General features: G+C 44.8%; 1 protein-coding gene across 2 annotated transcripts in view; it reads right to left on the reverse strand.

Moving 5' to 3' along the window:
- Positions 1 to 357: 357 nt before the first annotated feature.
- Positions 358 to 17,289, reverse strand: part of macrod2 (mono-ADP ribosylhydrolase 2) — a 1,184,313-nt gene continuing 1,167,381 nt past the window's right edge. For both annotated transcript variants that reach the window (XM_071393968.1, XM_071393967.1), the window contains one exon: positions 358 to 528. In XM_071393968.1, coding sequence (XP_071250069.1) covers positions 506 to 528 — 23 coding nt within the window. In that variant the 3' untranslated portion in view covers positions 358 to 505. The remainder of the gene's footprint in view (positions 529 to 17,289) is intronic.

The raw sequence follows: 17,289 nt of genomic DNA on the forward strand, positions 1-17,289 counted from the left end.
GTAGTAGTAGCAGGAGCAGGAATAGGAGTGGTAGCAGGAGTAGGAGTAGTAGTAGTAGGAATAGGAGTAGTAGCAGGAGTGGTAGTGGGAGTTGTAGTAGTAGTAGCAGGAGCAGTAGGAGTAGTAGTAGTAGTAGTAGTAGTAGTTAGATCTAACAGACTGCCAGGTATCGCATCAGTTTGATGTTACAGTCCTCTATCATGTTTCTTTTTTTACATCCATATTCAAATTTGATCGATGAATCATTTAATGAATGACCGATTCTGTAATAAAGATTGATTGATGATGGATTTCATTGATGACAGATGACATCATTTCATTATAATAAAGATTCAAAAAGTAATTAAAAAGTAATGTAAAATAGGGGAATGAGTTATGTCATGGTGAATGACTCGTTCTTGTGCCTCCGGTCCCCCGGTTTAAGAGGGCATACGGGCACAGGTACTGATGTGGTGGCCCTTTCTTTCTTCACAGTTGGCTGGTTGATTGTCCCTCCTCCTGCTGTTCATTCCTTCTTATCTACAGGATCTGGATGGACAGAAGAAAACAGGAAGAAAATAGTAATAAGAAGAAGTTGATGACACGAGGGTGCAAAAGTAGAGCAACCTTTCCAGAAACACAACAGGGATTGAACCAATCACAGGCAACACAATAGACCTTATTCACACGGTGGACCATGATTGGTGGAGATCCAGGAAGTTGAAGTGCTCCTCATCTACCCCATGATGTTGTGTCAAACTACCCCTCTATTGTGAGTTCCCTAGCACACTATTTATATGGGCCCTGGTGAAAAGTAGTGCACTATATAGGGCAGGGGTATTCAACTCTTACCCTACATAGTCCGGACTGCTGCTGGTTTTCTGTTCTACCTGATAATAAATTGCACAAACATGGTATCCCAGGTCTAAATGAGTCCCTGATTAGAGGGGAACAATGAAGAGAAAAAAGGTCTAGATTTTATTTTGAGGGATATAGGGCAAAGAGTGCCATTTGGGACGAACAGTATCTTGCATAGTGAGACAATAACTTCTTGTGTGTGTTTGAGTTGGGCATTATCTATGGGATTTGGAGGGGAGATAGGAGAGGGTGAGGTAAGACTGCAGGAGAGGGTGTGGTAAGGCTGCAGGAGAGGGTGAGGAAAGGCTGCAGGAGAGGGTGAGGAAAGGCTGCAGGAGAGGGTAAGGTAAGGCTAAAGGAGAGAGTGAGGTAAGGCTGCAGGAGAGGGTAAGGTAAGGCTGCAGGAGAGGGTGAGGAAAGGCTGCAGGAGAGGGTGAGGTAAGGCTGCAGGAGAGGGTGAGGTAAGGCTGCAGGAGAGGGTGAGGAAAGGCTGCAGGAGAGGGTAAGGTAAGGCTGCAGGAGAGGGTGAGGAAAGGCTGCAGGAGAGGGTGAGGTAAGGCTGCAGGAGAGGGTAAGGTAAGGCTGCAGGAGAGGGTGAGGAAAGGCTGCAGGAGAGGGTGAGGAAAGGCTGCAGGAGAGGGTGAGGAAAGGCTGCAGGAGAGGGTGAGGTAAGGCTGCAGGAGAGGGTGAGGAAAGGCTGCAGGAGAGAGTGAGGTAAGGCTGCAGGAGAGGGTGAGGTAAGGCTGCAGGAGAGGGTGAGGAAAGGCTGCAGGAGAGGGTAAGGTAAGGCTGCAGGAGAGGGTAAGGTAAGGCTGCAGGAGAGGGTGAGGTAAGGCTGCAGGAGAGGGTGAGGAAAGGCTGCAGGAGAGGGTGAGGAAAGGCTGCAGGAGAGGGTGAGGTAAGGCTGCAGGAGAGGGTGAGGAAAGGCTGCAGGAGAGGGTGCGGTAAGGCTGCAGGAGAGGGTAAGGTAAGGCTGCAGGAGAGGGTGAGGAAAGGCTGCAGGAGAGGGAGAGGTAAGGCTGCAGGAGAGGGTGAGGTAGGGCTGCAGGAGAGGGTGAGGAAAGGCTGCAGGAGAGGGTGAGGTAAGGCTGCAGGAGAGGGTAAGGTAAGGCTGCAGGAGAGGGTGAGGAAAGGCTGCAGGAGAGGGTGAGGAAAGGCTGCAGGAGAGGGTGAGGAAAGGCTGCAGGAGAGGGTGAGGTAAGGCTGCAGGAGAGGGTGAGGAAAGGCTGCAGGAGAGAGTGAGGTAAGGCTGCAGGAGAGGGTGAGGTAAGGCTGCAGGAGAGGGTGAGGTAAGGCTGCAGGAGAGGGTAAGGTAAGGCTGCAGGAGAGGGTAAGGTAAGGCTGCAGGAGAGGGTGAGGTAAGGCTGCAGGAGAGGGTGAGGAAAGGCTGCAGGAGAGGGTGAGGAAAGGCTGCAGGAGAGGGTAAGGTAAGGCTGCAGGAGAGGGTGAGGAAAGGCTGCAGGAGAGGGTGAGGTAAGGCTGCAGGAGAGGGTAAGGTAAGGCTGCAGGAGAGGGTGAGGAAAGGCTGCAGGAGAGGGAGAGGTAAGGCTGCAGGAGAGGGTGAGGTAGGGCTGCAGGAGAGGGTGAGGAAAGGCTGCAGGAGAGGGTGAGGAAAGGCTGCAGGAGAGGGTTAGGTAAGGCAGACAGACATAGGAAGGCAGGCTGTCAGATAGGCAGGCACACACACAGACAGACAGACAGAGAAGACAGGCAGGCAGGCAGGCAGGCAGGCAGGCAGGCAGGCAGGCAGGCAGGCAGGCAGGCAGGCAGACAGACAGACAGACAGACAGACAGACAGACAGACAGACAGACAGACAGACAGACAGACAGACAGACAGACAGACAGACAGACAGACAGACAGACAGACAGACAGACAGACATGCCCATGTGCTCTGTTGGCTGATATTTTTTGTGTTTATATAGGACCTCCCGCCCACCTACCGTCAACCAATTATGTCAATGCGGAACTATACGGAGCCCTCCGCATTGTTACAACATTTGGGAGGCGCACAGCGATGCGGTACGGAGCTCGATTTGTCCTCTGCATGCCTCCGGAGGCTCCGCATGTGCGTCACACCCTCCATTGAAACATCCGACCACATTTTCGGATCAAGCATAACTTGGCTTTAAGGGTGTCATTTTACATGCTAAAAGAGCACACCTGATTAAACTTTTCAATTATGACAATAATAACACCTATGGAATTTTAACTATATAATTTGGCTGACTAGAATTTAAAAAACTATAAGGTTCTTCAAAACAATCTACAAAGAACCTTTGAGATTGAAGAAAGTTCTTTATAGAACCATTTTACAAAAAGGTTCCATAAAGAACCATAAAAAAGGGTTCTGTATCGCCCCAAAAAGGGTTGTAACCATAGCGGAACCCTTTTTTGGTGCTGTATAGAACCTTTTTTTAATGGTTCTTTATAGGACCTTAGGACATTTTTCTTTATAGCACCATAAAGGTTCCATATTGAACCTTATGAGCATGGTTCTTTATAGAACCTTCAAAAAAAGGATCCATACAACACCAAAAAGTGATCTGCTATAGTTACAAGTCCCCCCAAAATTATTTGGCACTATGTTGATTTATTTTGCTGTGCACTGCGGCTGCGTCCCAAAAGGCACCTTATTCCATACATAGGGCATTACTAATGACCAGGGCCCGTACACCGGATGTCACATACACCGGATGGGTGCAATGAAATGTGTTGTTTTACAGGGCCAGCCATAGTAGGACAGCGCCCCTGGAGCAAATTAGGGTTAAGGGTTTTCACCTTGTCGGCTCGGTTATTCAAACCAGCAGTCTTTCGGTTACTGGCTTAATGTCAAATGACATGCAGAAACATTACATTGGGCCCTCAATGGAGACCTGGATATGGCAACATGGCAGCAGTATTGTATTTTATCAAATATGATTTATCAGTATCTGTGTCCCAAATGGCATTATATTCCCTACACAGTGCACTAAATAGGGAATAAGGTACCATTTTGGACACAGTCATGATTTATCAGCATTATTATTGCCCCAGCAGTTAATGTCGCTTCCGAGTTAAGTTAATATACAACCCAAATGTGATTTATTAAACTGTGTGATAGTTGAGTGTGTAGGTAATTCATCACAGTCAATCTCCTAAGGCTCGCTTTCACATACAGTATTTACCAAAATATCAGGGTCACTACTGGGAGAGGGGAAGAGGGGAGTATGGGAGAGGAGAGAAGAGAGGACATGAGACGATTTAGAAATGCACAGTTGGCCTGAGTAAACAGGTAGAAAGAGAGAAAGAGAGAGGAGAGAAGAGAGCAAGATGGAGAAAGATGGAGAAAGACAGAAAGAGGTAGAGTGATAGACAGAAAGAGGTAGAGGGATAGACAGAAAGAGGTAGAGTGATAGACAGAAAGAGGTAGAGAAGGATAGACAGAAAGAGGTAGAGTGATAGACAGAAAGAGGTAGAGAGGGATAGACAGAAAGAGGTAGAGTGATAGACAGAAAGAGGTAGAGAGGGATAGACAGAAAGAGGTAGAGTGATAGACAGAAAGAGGTAGAGGGATAGAATGAAAGAGGTATAGTGATAGACAGAAAGCAGTAGAGAGGGATAGACAGAAAGAGGTAGAGTGATAGACAGAAAGAGGTCGAGAGGGATAGACAGAAAGAGGTAGAGAGGGATAGACAGAAAGAGGTAGAGTGATAGACAGAAAGAGGTAGAATGATAGACAGAAAGAGGTAGAGAGGGATAGACAGTAAGAGGTAGAGTGATAGACAGAAAGAGGTAGAGAGGGATAGACAGAAAAGGGTAGAGGGATAGACAGAAAGAGGTAGAGAGGGATAGACAGAAAGCAGTAGAGAGGGATAGACAGAATGAGGTAGAGGGATAGACAGAAAGAGGTAGAGAGGGATAGACAGAAAGAGGTAGAGTGATAGACAAAAAGAGGTAGAGAGGGATAGACAGAAAGCAGTCGAGAGGGATAGACAGAAAGCAGTAGAGAGGGATAGACAGAATGAGGTAGAGGGATAGACAGAAAGAGGTAGAGAGGGATAGACAGAAAGAGGTAGAGTGATAGACAAAAAGAGGTAGAGAGGGATAGACAGAAAGAGGTAGAGAGGGATAGACAGAAAGAGGTAGAGTGATAGACAGAAAGAGGTAGAGAGGGCTGGACAGAAAGAGGTAGAGTGATAAACAGAAAGCAGTAGAGAGGGATAGACAGAAAGAGGTAGAGTGATAGACAGAAAGAGGTAGAGAGGGATAGACAGAAAGAGGTAGAGAGGGATAGACAGAAAGCAGAAGAGAGGGATAGACAGAAAGAGGTAGAGAGGGATAGACAGAAAGAGGTAGAGTGATAGACAGAAAGAGGTAGAGTGATAGACAGAAAGACGTAGAGAGGGATAGACAGAAAGAGGTCGAGAGGGATAGACAGAAAGAGGTAGAGTGATAGACAGAAAGCAGTAGAGGGGGATAGACAGAAAGAGGTAGAGTGATAAACAGAAAGAGGTAGAGTGATAGACAGAAAGAGGTAGAGAGGGATAGACAGAAAGAGGTAGAGTGATAGACAGAAAGAGGTAGAGAGGGATAGACAGAAAGGGGTAGAGTGATAGACAGAAAGAGGTAGAGAGGGATAGACAGAAAGCAGTAGAGGGGGATAGACAGAAAGAGGTAGAGTGATAAACAGAAAGAGGTAGAGTGATAGACAGAAAGAGGTAGAGAGGGATAGACAGAAAGAGGTAGAGTGATAGACAGAAAGAGGTAGAGAGGGATAGACAGAAAGAGGTAGAGGGATAGACAGAAAGAGGTAGAGGGATAGACAGAAAGAGGTAGAGAGGGATAGACAGAAAGCAGTAGAGAGGGATAGACAGAAAGCAGTAGAGAGGGATAGACAGAATGAGGTAGAAGGATAGACAGAAAGAGGTAGAGAGGGATAGACAGAAAGAGGTAGAATGATAGACAGAAAGAGGTAGAGGGATAGACAGAAAGAGGTAGAGTGATAGACAGAAAGAGGTAGAGTGATAGACAGAAATAGGTAGAGAGGGATGGACAGAAAGAGGTAGAGAGGGATAGACAAAAAGAGGTAGAGTGATAGACAGAAAGAGGTAGAGAGGGATAGACAGAAAGAGGTAGAGTGATAGACAGAAAGCAGTAGAGAGGGATAGGCAGAAAGAGGTAGAGTGATAGACAGAAAGAGGTAGAGTGATAGACAGAAAGAGGTAGAGGGATAGACAGAAAGAGGTAGAGTGATAGACAGAAAGAGGTAGAGAAGGATAGACAGAAAGAGGTAGAGTGATAGACAGAAAGAGGTAGAGAGGGATAGACAGAAAGAGGTAGAGTGATAGACAGAAAGAGGTAGAGAGGGATAGACAGAAAGAGGTAGAGTGATAGACAGAAAGAGGTAGAGGGATAGAATGAAAGAGGTATAGTGATAGACAGAAAGCAGTAGAGAGGGATAGACAGAAAGAGGTAGAGTGATAGACAGAAAGAGGTCGAGAGGGATAGACAGAAAGAGGTAGAGAGGGATAGACAGAAAGAGGTAGAGTGATAGACAGAAAGAGGTAGAATGATAGACAGAAAGAGGTAGAGAGGGATAGACAGTAAGAGGTAGAGTGATAGACAGAAAGAGGTAGAGAGGGATAGACAGAAAAGGGTAGAGGGATAGACAGAAAGAGGTAGAGAGGGATAGACAGAAAGCAGTAGAGAGGGATAGACAGAATGAGGTAGAGGGATAGACAGAAAGAGGTAGAGAGGGATAGACAGAAAGAGGTAGAGTGATAGACAAAAAGAGGTAGAGAGGGATAGACAGAAAGAGGTAGAGGGATAGACAGAAAGAGGTAGAGAGGGATAGACAGAAAGCAGTCGAGAGGGATAGACAGAAAGCAGTAGAGAGGGATAGACAGAATGAGGTAGAGGGATAGACAGAAAGAGGTAGAGAGGGATAGACAGAAAGAGGTAGAGTGATAGACAAAAAGAGGTAGAGAGGGATAGACAGAAAGAGGTAGAGAGGGATAGACAGAAAGAGGTAGAGTGATAGACAGAAAGAGGTAGAGAGGGATAGACAGAAAGAGGTAGAGTGATAAACAGAAAGCAGTAGAGAGGGATAGACAGAAAGAGGTAGAGTGATAGACAGAAAGAGGTAGAGAGGGATAGACAGAAAGAGGTAGAGAGGGATAGACAGAAAGCAGAAGAGAGGGATAGACAGAAAGAGGTAGAGAGGGATAGACAGAAAGAGGTAGAGTGATAGACAGAAAGAGGTAGAGTGATAGACAGAAAGACGTAGAGAGGGATAGACAGAAAGAGGTCGAGAGGGATAGACAGAAAGAGGTAGAGTGATAGACAGAAAGCAGTAGAGGGGGATAGACAGAAAGAGGTAGAGTGATAAACAGAAAGAGGTAGAGTGATAGACAGAAAGAGGTAGAGAGGGATAGACAGAAAGAGGTAGAGTGATAGACAGAAAGAGGTAGAGAGGGATAGACAGAAAGGGGTAGAGTGATAGACAGAAAGAGGTAGAGAGGGATAGACAGAAAGCAGTAGAGGGGGATAGACAGAAAGAGGTAGAGTGATAAACAGAAAGAGGTAGAGTGATAGACAGAAAGAGGTAGAGAGGGATAGACAGAAAGAGGTAGAGTGATAGACAGAAAGAGGTAGAGAGGGATAGACAGAAAGAGGTAGAGGGATAGACAGAAAGAGGTAGAGGGATAGACAGAAAGAGGTAGAGAGGGATAGACAGAAAGCAGTAGAGAGGGATAGACAGAAAGCAGTAGAGAGGGATAGACAGAATGAGGTAGAAGGATAGACAGAAAGAGGTAGAGAGGGATAGACAGAAAGAGGTAGAATGATAGACAGAAAGAGGTAGAGGGATAGACAGAAAGAGGTAGAGTGATAGACAGAAAGAGGTAGAGTGATAGACAGAAATAGGTAGAGAGGGATGGACAGAAAGAGGTAGAGAGGGATAGACAAAAAGAGGTAGAGTGATAGACAGAAAGAGGTAGAGAGGGATAGACAGAAAGAGGTAGAGTGATAGACAGAAAGCAGTAGAGAGGGATAGGCAGAAAGAGGTAGAGTGATAGACAGAAAGAGGTAGAGTGATAGACAGAAAGAGGTAGAGAGGGATAGACAGAAAGAGGTAGAGTGATAGACAGAAAGAGGTAGAGTGATAAACAGAAAGAGGTAGAGAGTGATAGACAGAAAGAGGTAGAGTGATAGACAGAAAGAGGTAGAGAGGGATAGACAGAAAGAGGTAGAGAGGGATAGACAGAAAGAGGTAGAGTGATAGACAGAAAGAGGTAGAGAGGGATAGACAGAAAGAGGTCGAGTGATAGACAGAAAGCAGTAGAGAGGGATAGACAGAAAGAGGTAGAGTGATAGACAGAAAGAGGTAGAGAGGGATAGACAGAAAGAGGTAGAGAGGGATAGACAGAAAGCAGTAGAGAGGGATAGACAGAAAGAGGTAGAGAGGGATAGACAGAAAGAAGTAGAGTGATAGACAGAAAGAGGTAGAGAGGGATAGACAGAAAGAGGTAGAGTGATAGACAGAAAGAGGTAGAGGGATAGAATGAAAGAGGTAGAGTGATAGACAGAAAGCAGTAGAGAGGGATAGACAGAAAGAGGTAGAGTGATAGACAGAAAGAGGTCGAGAGGGATAGACAGAAAGAGGTAGAGAGGGATAGACAGAAAGAGGTAGAGTGATAGACAGAAAGAGGTAGAGTGATAGACAGAAAGAGGTAGAGAGGGATAGACAGAAAGAGGTAGAGTGATAGACAGAAAGAGGTAGAGAGGGATAGACAGAAAGAGGTAGAGGGATAGACAGAAAGAGGTAGAGAGGGATAGACAGAAAGCAGTAGAGAGGGATAGACAGAAAGCAGTAGAGAGGGATAGACAGAATGAGGTAGATGGATAGACAGAAAGAGGTAGAGTGATAGACAGAAAGCAGTAGAGAGGGATAGACAGAAAGAGGTAGAGTGATAGACAGAAAGAGGTAGAGTGATAGACAGAAAGAGGTAGAGAGGGATAGACAGAAAGAGGTAGAGTGATAGACAGAAAGAGGTAGAGTGATAGACAGAAAGAGAGAGAGTGATAGACAGAAAGAGGTAGAGTGATAGACAGAAAGAGGTAGAGAGGGATAGACAGAAAGAGGTAGAGAGGGATAGACAGAAAGAGGTAGAGTGATAGACAGAAAGAGGTAGAGAGGGATAGACAGAAAGAGGTAGAGTGATAGACAGAAAGCAGTAGAGAGGGATAGACAGAAAGTAGTAGAGAGGGATAGACAGAAAGAGGTAGAGAGGGATAGACAGAAAGAGGTAGAGTGATAGACAGAAAGAGGTAGAGTGATAGACAGAAAGACGTAGAGAGGGATAGACAGAAAGAGGTAGAGAGGGATAGACAGAAAGAGGTAGAGTGATAGACAGAAAGCAGTAGAGAGGGATAGACAGAAAGAGGTAGAGGGATAGACAGAAAGAGGTAGAGAGGGATAGACAGAAAGAGGTAGAATGATAGACAGAAAGAGTTAGAGGGATAGACAGAAAGAGGTAGAGTGATAGACAGAAAGAGGTAGAGTGATAGACAGAAATAGGTAGAGAGGGATGGACAGAAAGAGGTAGAGAGGGATAGACAAAAAGAGGTAGAGTGATAGACAGAAAGAGGTAGAGAGGGATAGACAGAAAGAGGTAGAGTGATAGACAGAAAGCAGTAGAGAGGGATAGGCAGAAAGAGGTAGAGTGATAGACAGAAAGAGGTAGAGTGATAGACAGAAAGAGGTAGAGAGGGATAGACAGAAAGAGGTAGAGTGATAGACAGAAAGAGGTAGAGTGATAAACAGAAAGAGGTAGAGATTGATAGACAGAAAGAGGTAGAGTGATAGACAGAAAGAGGTAGAGAGGGATAGACAGAAAGAGGTAGAGAGGGATAGACAGAAAGAGGTAGAGTGATAGACAGAAAGAGGTAGAGAGGGATAGACAGAAAGAGGTAGAGTGATAGACAGAAAGCAGTAGAGAGGGATAGACAGAAAGAGGTAGAGTGATAGACAGAAAAAGGTAGAGAGGGATAGACAGAAAGAGGTAGAGAGGGATAGACAGAAAGCAGTAGAGAGGGATAGACAGAAAGAGGTAGAGAGGGATAGACAGAAAGAGGTAGAGTGAAAGACAGAAAGAGGTAGAGAGGGATAGACAGAAAGAGGTAGAGTGATAGACAGAAAGAGGTAGAGGGATAGAATGAAAGAGGTAGAGTGATAGACAGAAAGAGGTCGAGAGGGATAGACAGAAAGAGGTAGAGAGGGATAGACAGAAAGAGGTAGAGTGATAGACATAAAGAGGTAGAGTGATAGACAGAAAGAGGTAGAGAGGGATAGACAGTAAGAGGTAGAGTGATAGACAGAAAGAGGTAGAGAGGGATAGACAGAAAGCAGTAGAGAGGGATAGACAGAAAGCAGTAGAGAGGGATAGACAGAATGAGGTAGATGGATAGACAGAAAGAGGTAGAGTGATAGACAGAAAGCAGTAGAGAGGGATAGACAGAAAGAGGTAGAGTGATAGACAGAAAGAGGTAGAGAGGGATAGACAGAAAGAGGTAGAGTGATAGACAGAAAGAGGTAGAGTGATAGACAGAAAGAGAGAGAGTGATAGACAGAAAGAGGTAGAGTGATAGACAGAAAGAGGTAGAATGATAGACAGAAAGAGGTAGAGAGGGATAGACAGTAAGAGGTAGAGTGATAGACAGAAAGAGGTAGAGAGGGATAGACAGAAAAGGGTAGAGGGATAGACAGAAAGAGGTAGAGAGGGATAGACAGAAAGCAGTAGAGAGGGATAGACAGAATGAGGTAGAGGGATAGACAGAAAGAGGTAGAGAGGGATAGACAGAAAGAGGTAGAGTGATAGACAAAAAGAGGTAGAGAGGGATAGACAGAAAGAGGTAGAGAGGGATAGACAGAAAGAGGTAGAGTGATAGACAGAAAGAGGTAGAGAGGGATAGACAGAAAGAGGTAGAGTGATAGACAGAAAGCAGTAGAGAGGGATAGACAGAAAGAGGTAGAGTGATAGACAGAAAGAGGTAGAGAGGGATAGACAGAAAGCAGTAGAGAGGGATAGACAGAAAGCAGTAGAGAGGGTTAGACAGAATGAGGTAGAGGGATAGACAGAAAGAGGTAGAGAGGGATAGACAGAAAGAGGTAGAGTGATAGACAAAAAGAGGTAGAGAGGGATAGACAGAAAGAGGTAGAGAGGGATAGACAGAAAGAGGTAGAGTGATAGACAGAAAGAGGTAGAGAGGGATAGACAGAAAGAGGTAGAGTGATAGACAGAAAGCAGTAGAGAGGGATAGACAGAAAGAGGTAGAGTGATAGACAGAAAGAGGTAGAGAGGGATAGACAGAAAGAGGTAGAGAGGGATAGACAGAAAGCAGAAGAGAGGGATAGACAGAAAGAGGTAGAGTGATAGACAGAAAGAGGTAGAGTGATAAACAGAAAGAGGTAGAGTGATAGACAGAAAGAGGTAGAGAGGGATAGACAGAAAGAGGTAGAGTGATAGACAGAAAGAGGTAGAGAGGGATAGACAGAAAGAGGTAGAGGGATAGACAGAAAGAGGTAGAGGGATAGACAGAAAGAGGTAGAGAGGGATAGACAGAAAGCAGTAGAGAGGGATAGACAGAAAGCAGTAGAGAGGGATAGACAGAATGAGGTAGAAGGATAGACAGAAAGAGGTAGAGAGGGATAGACAGAAAGAGGTAGAGTGATAGACAGAAAGAGGTAGAGAGGGATAGACAGAAAGAGGTAGAATGATAGACAGAAAGAGGTAGAGGGATAGACAGAAAGAGGTAGAGTGATAGACAGAAAGAGGTAGAGTGATAGACAGAAATAGGTAGAGAGGGATGGACAGAAAGAGGTAGAGAGGGATAGACAAAAAGAGGTAGAGTGATAGACAGAAAGAGGTAGAGAGGGATAGACAGAAAGAGGTAGAGTGATAGACAGAAAGCAGTAGAGAGGGATAGGCAGAAAGAGGTAGAGTGATAGACAGAAAGAGGTAGAGTGATAGACAGAAAGAGGTAGAGAGGGATAGACAGAAAGAGGTAGAGTGATAGACAGAAAGAGGTAGAGTGATAAACAGAAAGAGGTAGAGAGTGATAGACAGAAAGAGGTAGAGTGATAGACAGAAAGAGGTAGAGAGGGATAGACAGAAAGAGGTAGAGTGATAGACAGAAAGAGGTAGAGAGGGATAGACAGAAAGAGGTCGAGTGATAGACAGAAAGCAGTAGAGAGGGATAGACAGAAAGAGGTAGAGTGATAGACAGAAAGAGGTAGAGAGGGATAGACAGAAAGAGGTAGAGAGGGATAGACAGAAAGCAGTAGAGAGGGATAGACAGAAAGAGGTAGAGAGGGATAGACAGAAAGAAGTAGAGTGATAGACAGAAAGAGGTAGAGAGGGATAGACAGAAAGAGGTAGAGTGATAGACAGAAAGAGGTAGAGGGATAGAATGAAAGAGGTAGAGTGATAGACAGAAAGCAGTAGAGCGGGATAGACAGAAAGAGGTAGAGTGATAGACAGAAAGAGGTCGAGAGGGATAGACAGAAAGAGGTAGAGAGGGATAGACAGAAAGAGGTAGAGTGATAGACAGAAAGAGGTAGAGTGATAGACAGAAAGAGGTAGAGAGGGATAGACAGAAAGAGGTAGAGTGATAGACAGAAAGAGGTAGAGAGGGATAGACAGAAAGAGGTAGAGGGATAGACAGAAAGAGGTAGAGAGGGATAGACAGAAAGCAGTAGAGAGGGATAGACAGAAAGCAGTAGAGAGGGATAGACAGAATGAGGTAGATGGATAGACAGAAAGAGGTAGAGTGATAGACAGAAAGCAGTAGAGAGGGATAGACAGAAAGAGGTAGAGTGATAGACAGAAAGAGGTAGAGTGATAGACAGAAAGAGGTAGAGAGGGATAGACAGAAAGAGGTAGAGTGATAGACAGAAAGAGGTAGAGTGATAGACAGAAAGAGAGAGAGTGATAGACAGAAAGAGGTAGAGTGATAGACAGAAAGAGGTAGAGAGGGATAGACAGAAAGAGGTAGAGAGGGATAGACAGAAAGAGGTAGAGTGATAGACAGAAAGAGGTAGAGAGGGATAGACAGAAAGAGGTAGAGTGATAGACAGAAAGCAGTAGAGAGGGATAGACAGAAAGCAGTAGAGAGGGATAGACAGAAAGAGGTAGAGAGGGATAGACAGAAAGAGGTAGAGTGATAGACAGAAAGAGGTAGAGTGATAGACAGAAAGACGTAGAGAGGGATAGACAGAAAGAGGTAGAGAGGGATAGACAGAAAGAGGTAGAGTGATAGACAGAAAGCAGTAGAGAGGGATAGACAGAAAGAGGTAGAGGGATAGACAGAAAGAGGTAGAGAGGGATAGACAGAAAGAGGTAGAATGATAGACAGAAAGAGGTAGAGGGATAGACAGAAAGAGGTAGAGTGATAGACAGAAAGAGGTAGAGTGATAGACAGAAATAGGTAGAGAGGGATGGACAGAAAGAGGTAGAGAGGGATAGACAAAAAGAGGTAGAGTGATAGACAGAAAGAGGTAGAGAGGGATAGACAGAAAGAGGTAGAGTGATAGACAGAAAGCAGTAGAGAGGGATAGGCAGAAAGAGGTAGAGTGATAGACAGAATGAGGTAGAGTGATAGACAGAAAGAGGTAGAGAGGGATAGACAGAAAGAGGTAGAGTGATAGACAGAAAGAGGTAGAGTGATAAACAGAAAGAGGTAGAGAGTGATAGACAGAAAGAGGTAGAGTGATAGACAGAAAGAGGTAGAGAGGGATAGACAGAAAGAGGTAGAGAGGGATAGACAGAAAGAGGTAGAGTGATAGACAGAAAGAGGTAGAGAGGGATAGACAGAAATAGGTAGAGTGATAGACAGAAAGCAGTAGAGAGGGATAGACAGAAAGAGGTAGAGTGATAGACAGAAAGAGGTAGAGAGGGATAGACAGAAAGAGGTAGAGAGGGATAGACAGAAAGCAGTAGAGAGGGATAGACAGAAAGAGGTAGAGAGGGATAGACAGAAAGAGGTAGAGTGATAGACAGAAAGAGGTAGAGAGGGATAGACAGAAAGAGGTAGAGTGATAGACAGAAAGAGGTAGAGGGATAGAATGAAAGAGGTAGAGTGATAGACAGAAAGCAGTAGAGAGGGATAGACAGAAAGAGGTAGAGTGATAGACAGAAAGAGGTCGAGAGGGATAGACAGAAAGAGGTAGAGAGGGATAGACAGAAAGAGGTAGAGTGATAGACAGAAAGAGGTAGAGTGATAGACAGAAAGAGGTAGAGAGGGATAGACAGAAAGAGGTAGAGTGATAGACAGAAAGAGGTAGAGAGGGATAGACAGAAAGAGGTAGAGGGATAGACAGAAAGAGGTAGAGAGGGATAGACAGAAAGCAGTAGAGAGGGATAGACAGAAAGCAGTAGAGAGGGATAGACAGAATGAGGTAGATGGATAGACAGAAAGAGGTAGAGTGATAGACAGAAAGCCGTAGAGAGGGATAGACAGAAAGAGGTAGAGTGATAGACAGAAAGAGGTAGAGAGGGATAGACAGAAAGAGGTACAGTGATAGACAGAAAGAGGTAGAGTGATAGACAGAAAGAGAGAGAGTGATAGACAGAAAGAGGTAGAGTGATAGACAGAAAGACGTAGAGAGGGATAGACAGAAAGAGGTAGAGAGGGATAGACAGAAAGAGGTAGAGTGATAGACAGAAAGAGGTAGAGTGATAGACAGAAAGAGGTAGAGAGGGATAGACAGAAAGAGGTAGAGTGATAGACAGAAAGAGGTAGAGAGGGATAGACAGAAAGAGGTAGAGAGGGATAGACAGAAAGAGGTAGAGTGATAGACAGAAAGAGGTAGAGAGGGATAGACAGAAAGAGGTAGAGGGATAGACAGAAAGCAGTAGAGAGGGATAGACAGAAAGCAGTAGAGAGGGATAGACAGAAAGAGGTAGAGAGGGATAGACAGAAAGAGGTAGAGTGATAGACAGAAAGAGGTAGAGTGATAGACAGAAAGACGTAGAGAGGGATAGACAGAAAGAGGTAGAGAGGGATAGACAGAAAGAGGTAGAGTGATAGACAGAAAGCAGTAGAGAGGGATAGACAGAAAGGGGTAGAGTGATAGACAGAAAGAGGTAGAGAGGGATAGACAGAAAGAGGTAGAGAGGGATAGACAGAAAGAGGTAGAGGGATAGACAGAAAGAGGTAGAGAGGGATAGACAGAAAGCAGTAGAGAGGGATAGACAGAAAGCTGTAGAGAGGGATAGACAGAATGAGGTAGAGGGATAGACAGAAAGAGGTAGAGAGGGATAGACAGAAAAAGGTAGAGTGATAGACAGAAAGAGGTAGAGAGGGATAGACAGAAAGAGGTAGAGTGATAGACAGAAAGAGGTAGAGGGATAGACAGAAAGAGGTAGAGTGATAGACAGAAAGAGGTAGAGTGATAGACAGAAAGAGGTAGAGAGGGATGGACAGAAAGAGGTAGAGAGGGATAGACAGAAAGAGGTAGAGAGGGATAGACAGAAAGAGGTAGAGTGATAGACAGAAAGAGGTAGAGAGGGATAGACAGAAAGAGGTAGAGTGATAGACAGAAAGCAGTAGAGAGGGATAGACAGAAAGAGATAGAGTGATAGACAGAAAGAGGTAGAGTGATAGACAGAAAGAGGTAGAGAGGGATAGACAGAAAGAGGTAGAGTGATAGACAGAAAGAGGTAGATTGATAGACAGAAAGAGGTAGAGAGTGATAGACAGAAAGAGGTAGAGTGATAGACAGAAAGAGGTAGAGAGGGATAGACAGAAAGAGGTAGAGTGATAGACAGAAAGCAGTAGAGAGGGATAGACAGAAAGAGGTAGAGTGATAGACAGAAAGAGGTAGAGAGGGATAGACAGAAAGAGGTAGAGAGGGATAGACAGAAAGCAGTAGAGAGCGATAGACAGAAAGAGGTAGAGAGGGATAGACAGTAAGAGGTAGAGTGATAGACAGAAAGAGGTAGAGTGATAGACAGAAAGAGCTAGAGAGGGATAGACAGAAATAGGTAGAGAGGGATAGACAGAAAGAGGTAGAGTGATAGACAGAAAGCAGTAGAGAGGGATAGACAGAAAGGGGTAGAGTGATAGACAGAAAGAGGTAGAGAGGGATAGACAGAAAGCAGTAGAGAGGGATAGACAGAAAGAGGTAAAGTGATAAACAGAAAGAGGTAGAGAGGGATAGACAGAAAGAGGTAGAGGGATAGACATAAAGAGGTAGAGAGGGATAGACAGAAAGAGGTAGAGGGATAAACAGAAAGAGGTAGAGTGATAGACAGAAAGAGGTAGAGAGGGATAGACAGAAAGAGGTAGAGGGATAGACAGAAAGAGGTAGAGAGGGAAAGACAGAAAGAGGTAGAGGGATAAACAGAAAGAGGTAGAGTGATAAACAGAAAGAGGTAGAGAGGGATAGACAGAAAGAGGTAGAGTGATAGACAGAAAGAGGTAGAGTGATAGACAGAAAGAGGTAGAGGGATAGACAGAAAGAGGTAGAGAGGGATAAACAGAATGAGGTAGAGGGATAGACAGAATGAGGTAGAGGGATAGACAGATTGAGGTAGAGGGATAGACAGAAAGAGGTAGAGAGGGATAGGCAGAATGAGGTAGAGGGATAAACAGAATGAGGTAGAGGGATAGACAGAATGAGGTAGAGGGATAGACAGAATGAGGTAGAGAGCGATAGACAGAAAGAGGTAGAGGGATAGACAGAAAGAGGTAGAGTGATAGACAGAAAGAGGTAGAGGGATAGACAGAAAGAGGTAGAGTGATAGACAGAAAGAGGTAGAGGGATAGACAGAAAGAGGTAGAGTGATAGACAGAAAGAGGTAGAGAGTGATAGACAGAAAGAGGTAGAGGGATAGACAGAAAGAGGTAGAGTGATAGACAGAAAGAGGTAGTGATAGACAGAAAGAGGTAGAGAGGGATAGACAGAAAGAGGTAGAGGGGGATAGACAGAAAGAGGTAGAGAGGGATAGACAGAAAGAGGTAGAGGGATAGACAGAATGAGGTAGAGGGTTAAACAGAAAGAGGTAGAGGGAAAGACAGAAAGAGGTAGAGAGTGAAAGACAGAAAGAGGTAGAGGGATAGACAGAATGAGGTAGCGGGATAGACAGAAAGAGGAAGTGAGTGAAGGAGGGTGAAGCTAAATACTGACAGATGCCAGGCATCCCTACTCAATGCTGAGGGTACTCAGACTGATATGAATTTTTATTAAACAGCTGTGGTTGCGAATAAGAAACCAGATCAATGAAGATGACCAGGGAGAGAGTGTGTGTCTGTGTGTGTGTTTGTTGAGAGTGTGTGTGTGTGTGTGTGTGTGTGTGTGTGTGTGTGTGTGTGTGTGTGTGTGTGTGTGTGTGTGTGTGTGTGTGTGTGTGTGTGTGTGTGTGTGTGTGTGTGTGTGTGTGTGTGTGTGTGTGTGTGAGAGAGCCTCCGA

Source organism: Salvelinus alpinus, chromosome 3 (genome assembly GCF_045679555.1).
Source record: "Salvelinus alpinus chromosome 3, SLU_Salpinus.1, whole genome shotgun sequence".
Lineage (NCBI taxonomy): Eukaryota > Metazoa > Chordata > Actinopteri > Salmoniformes > Salmonidae > Salvelinus > Salvelinus alpinus.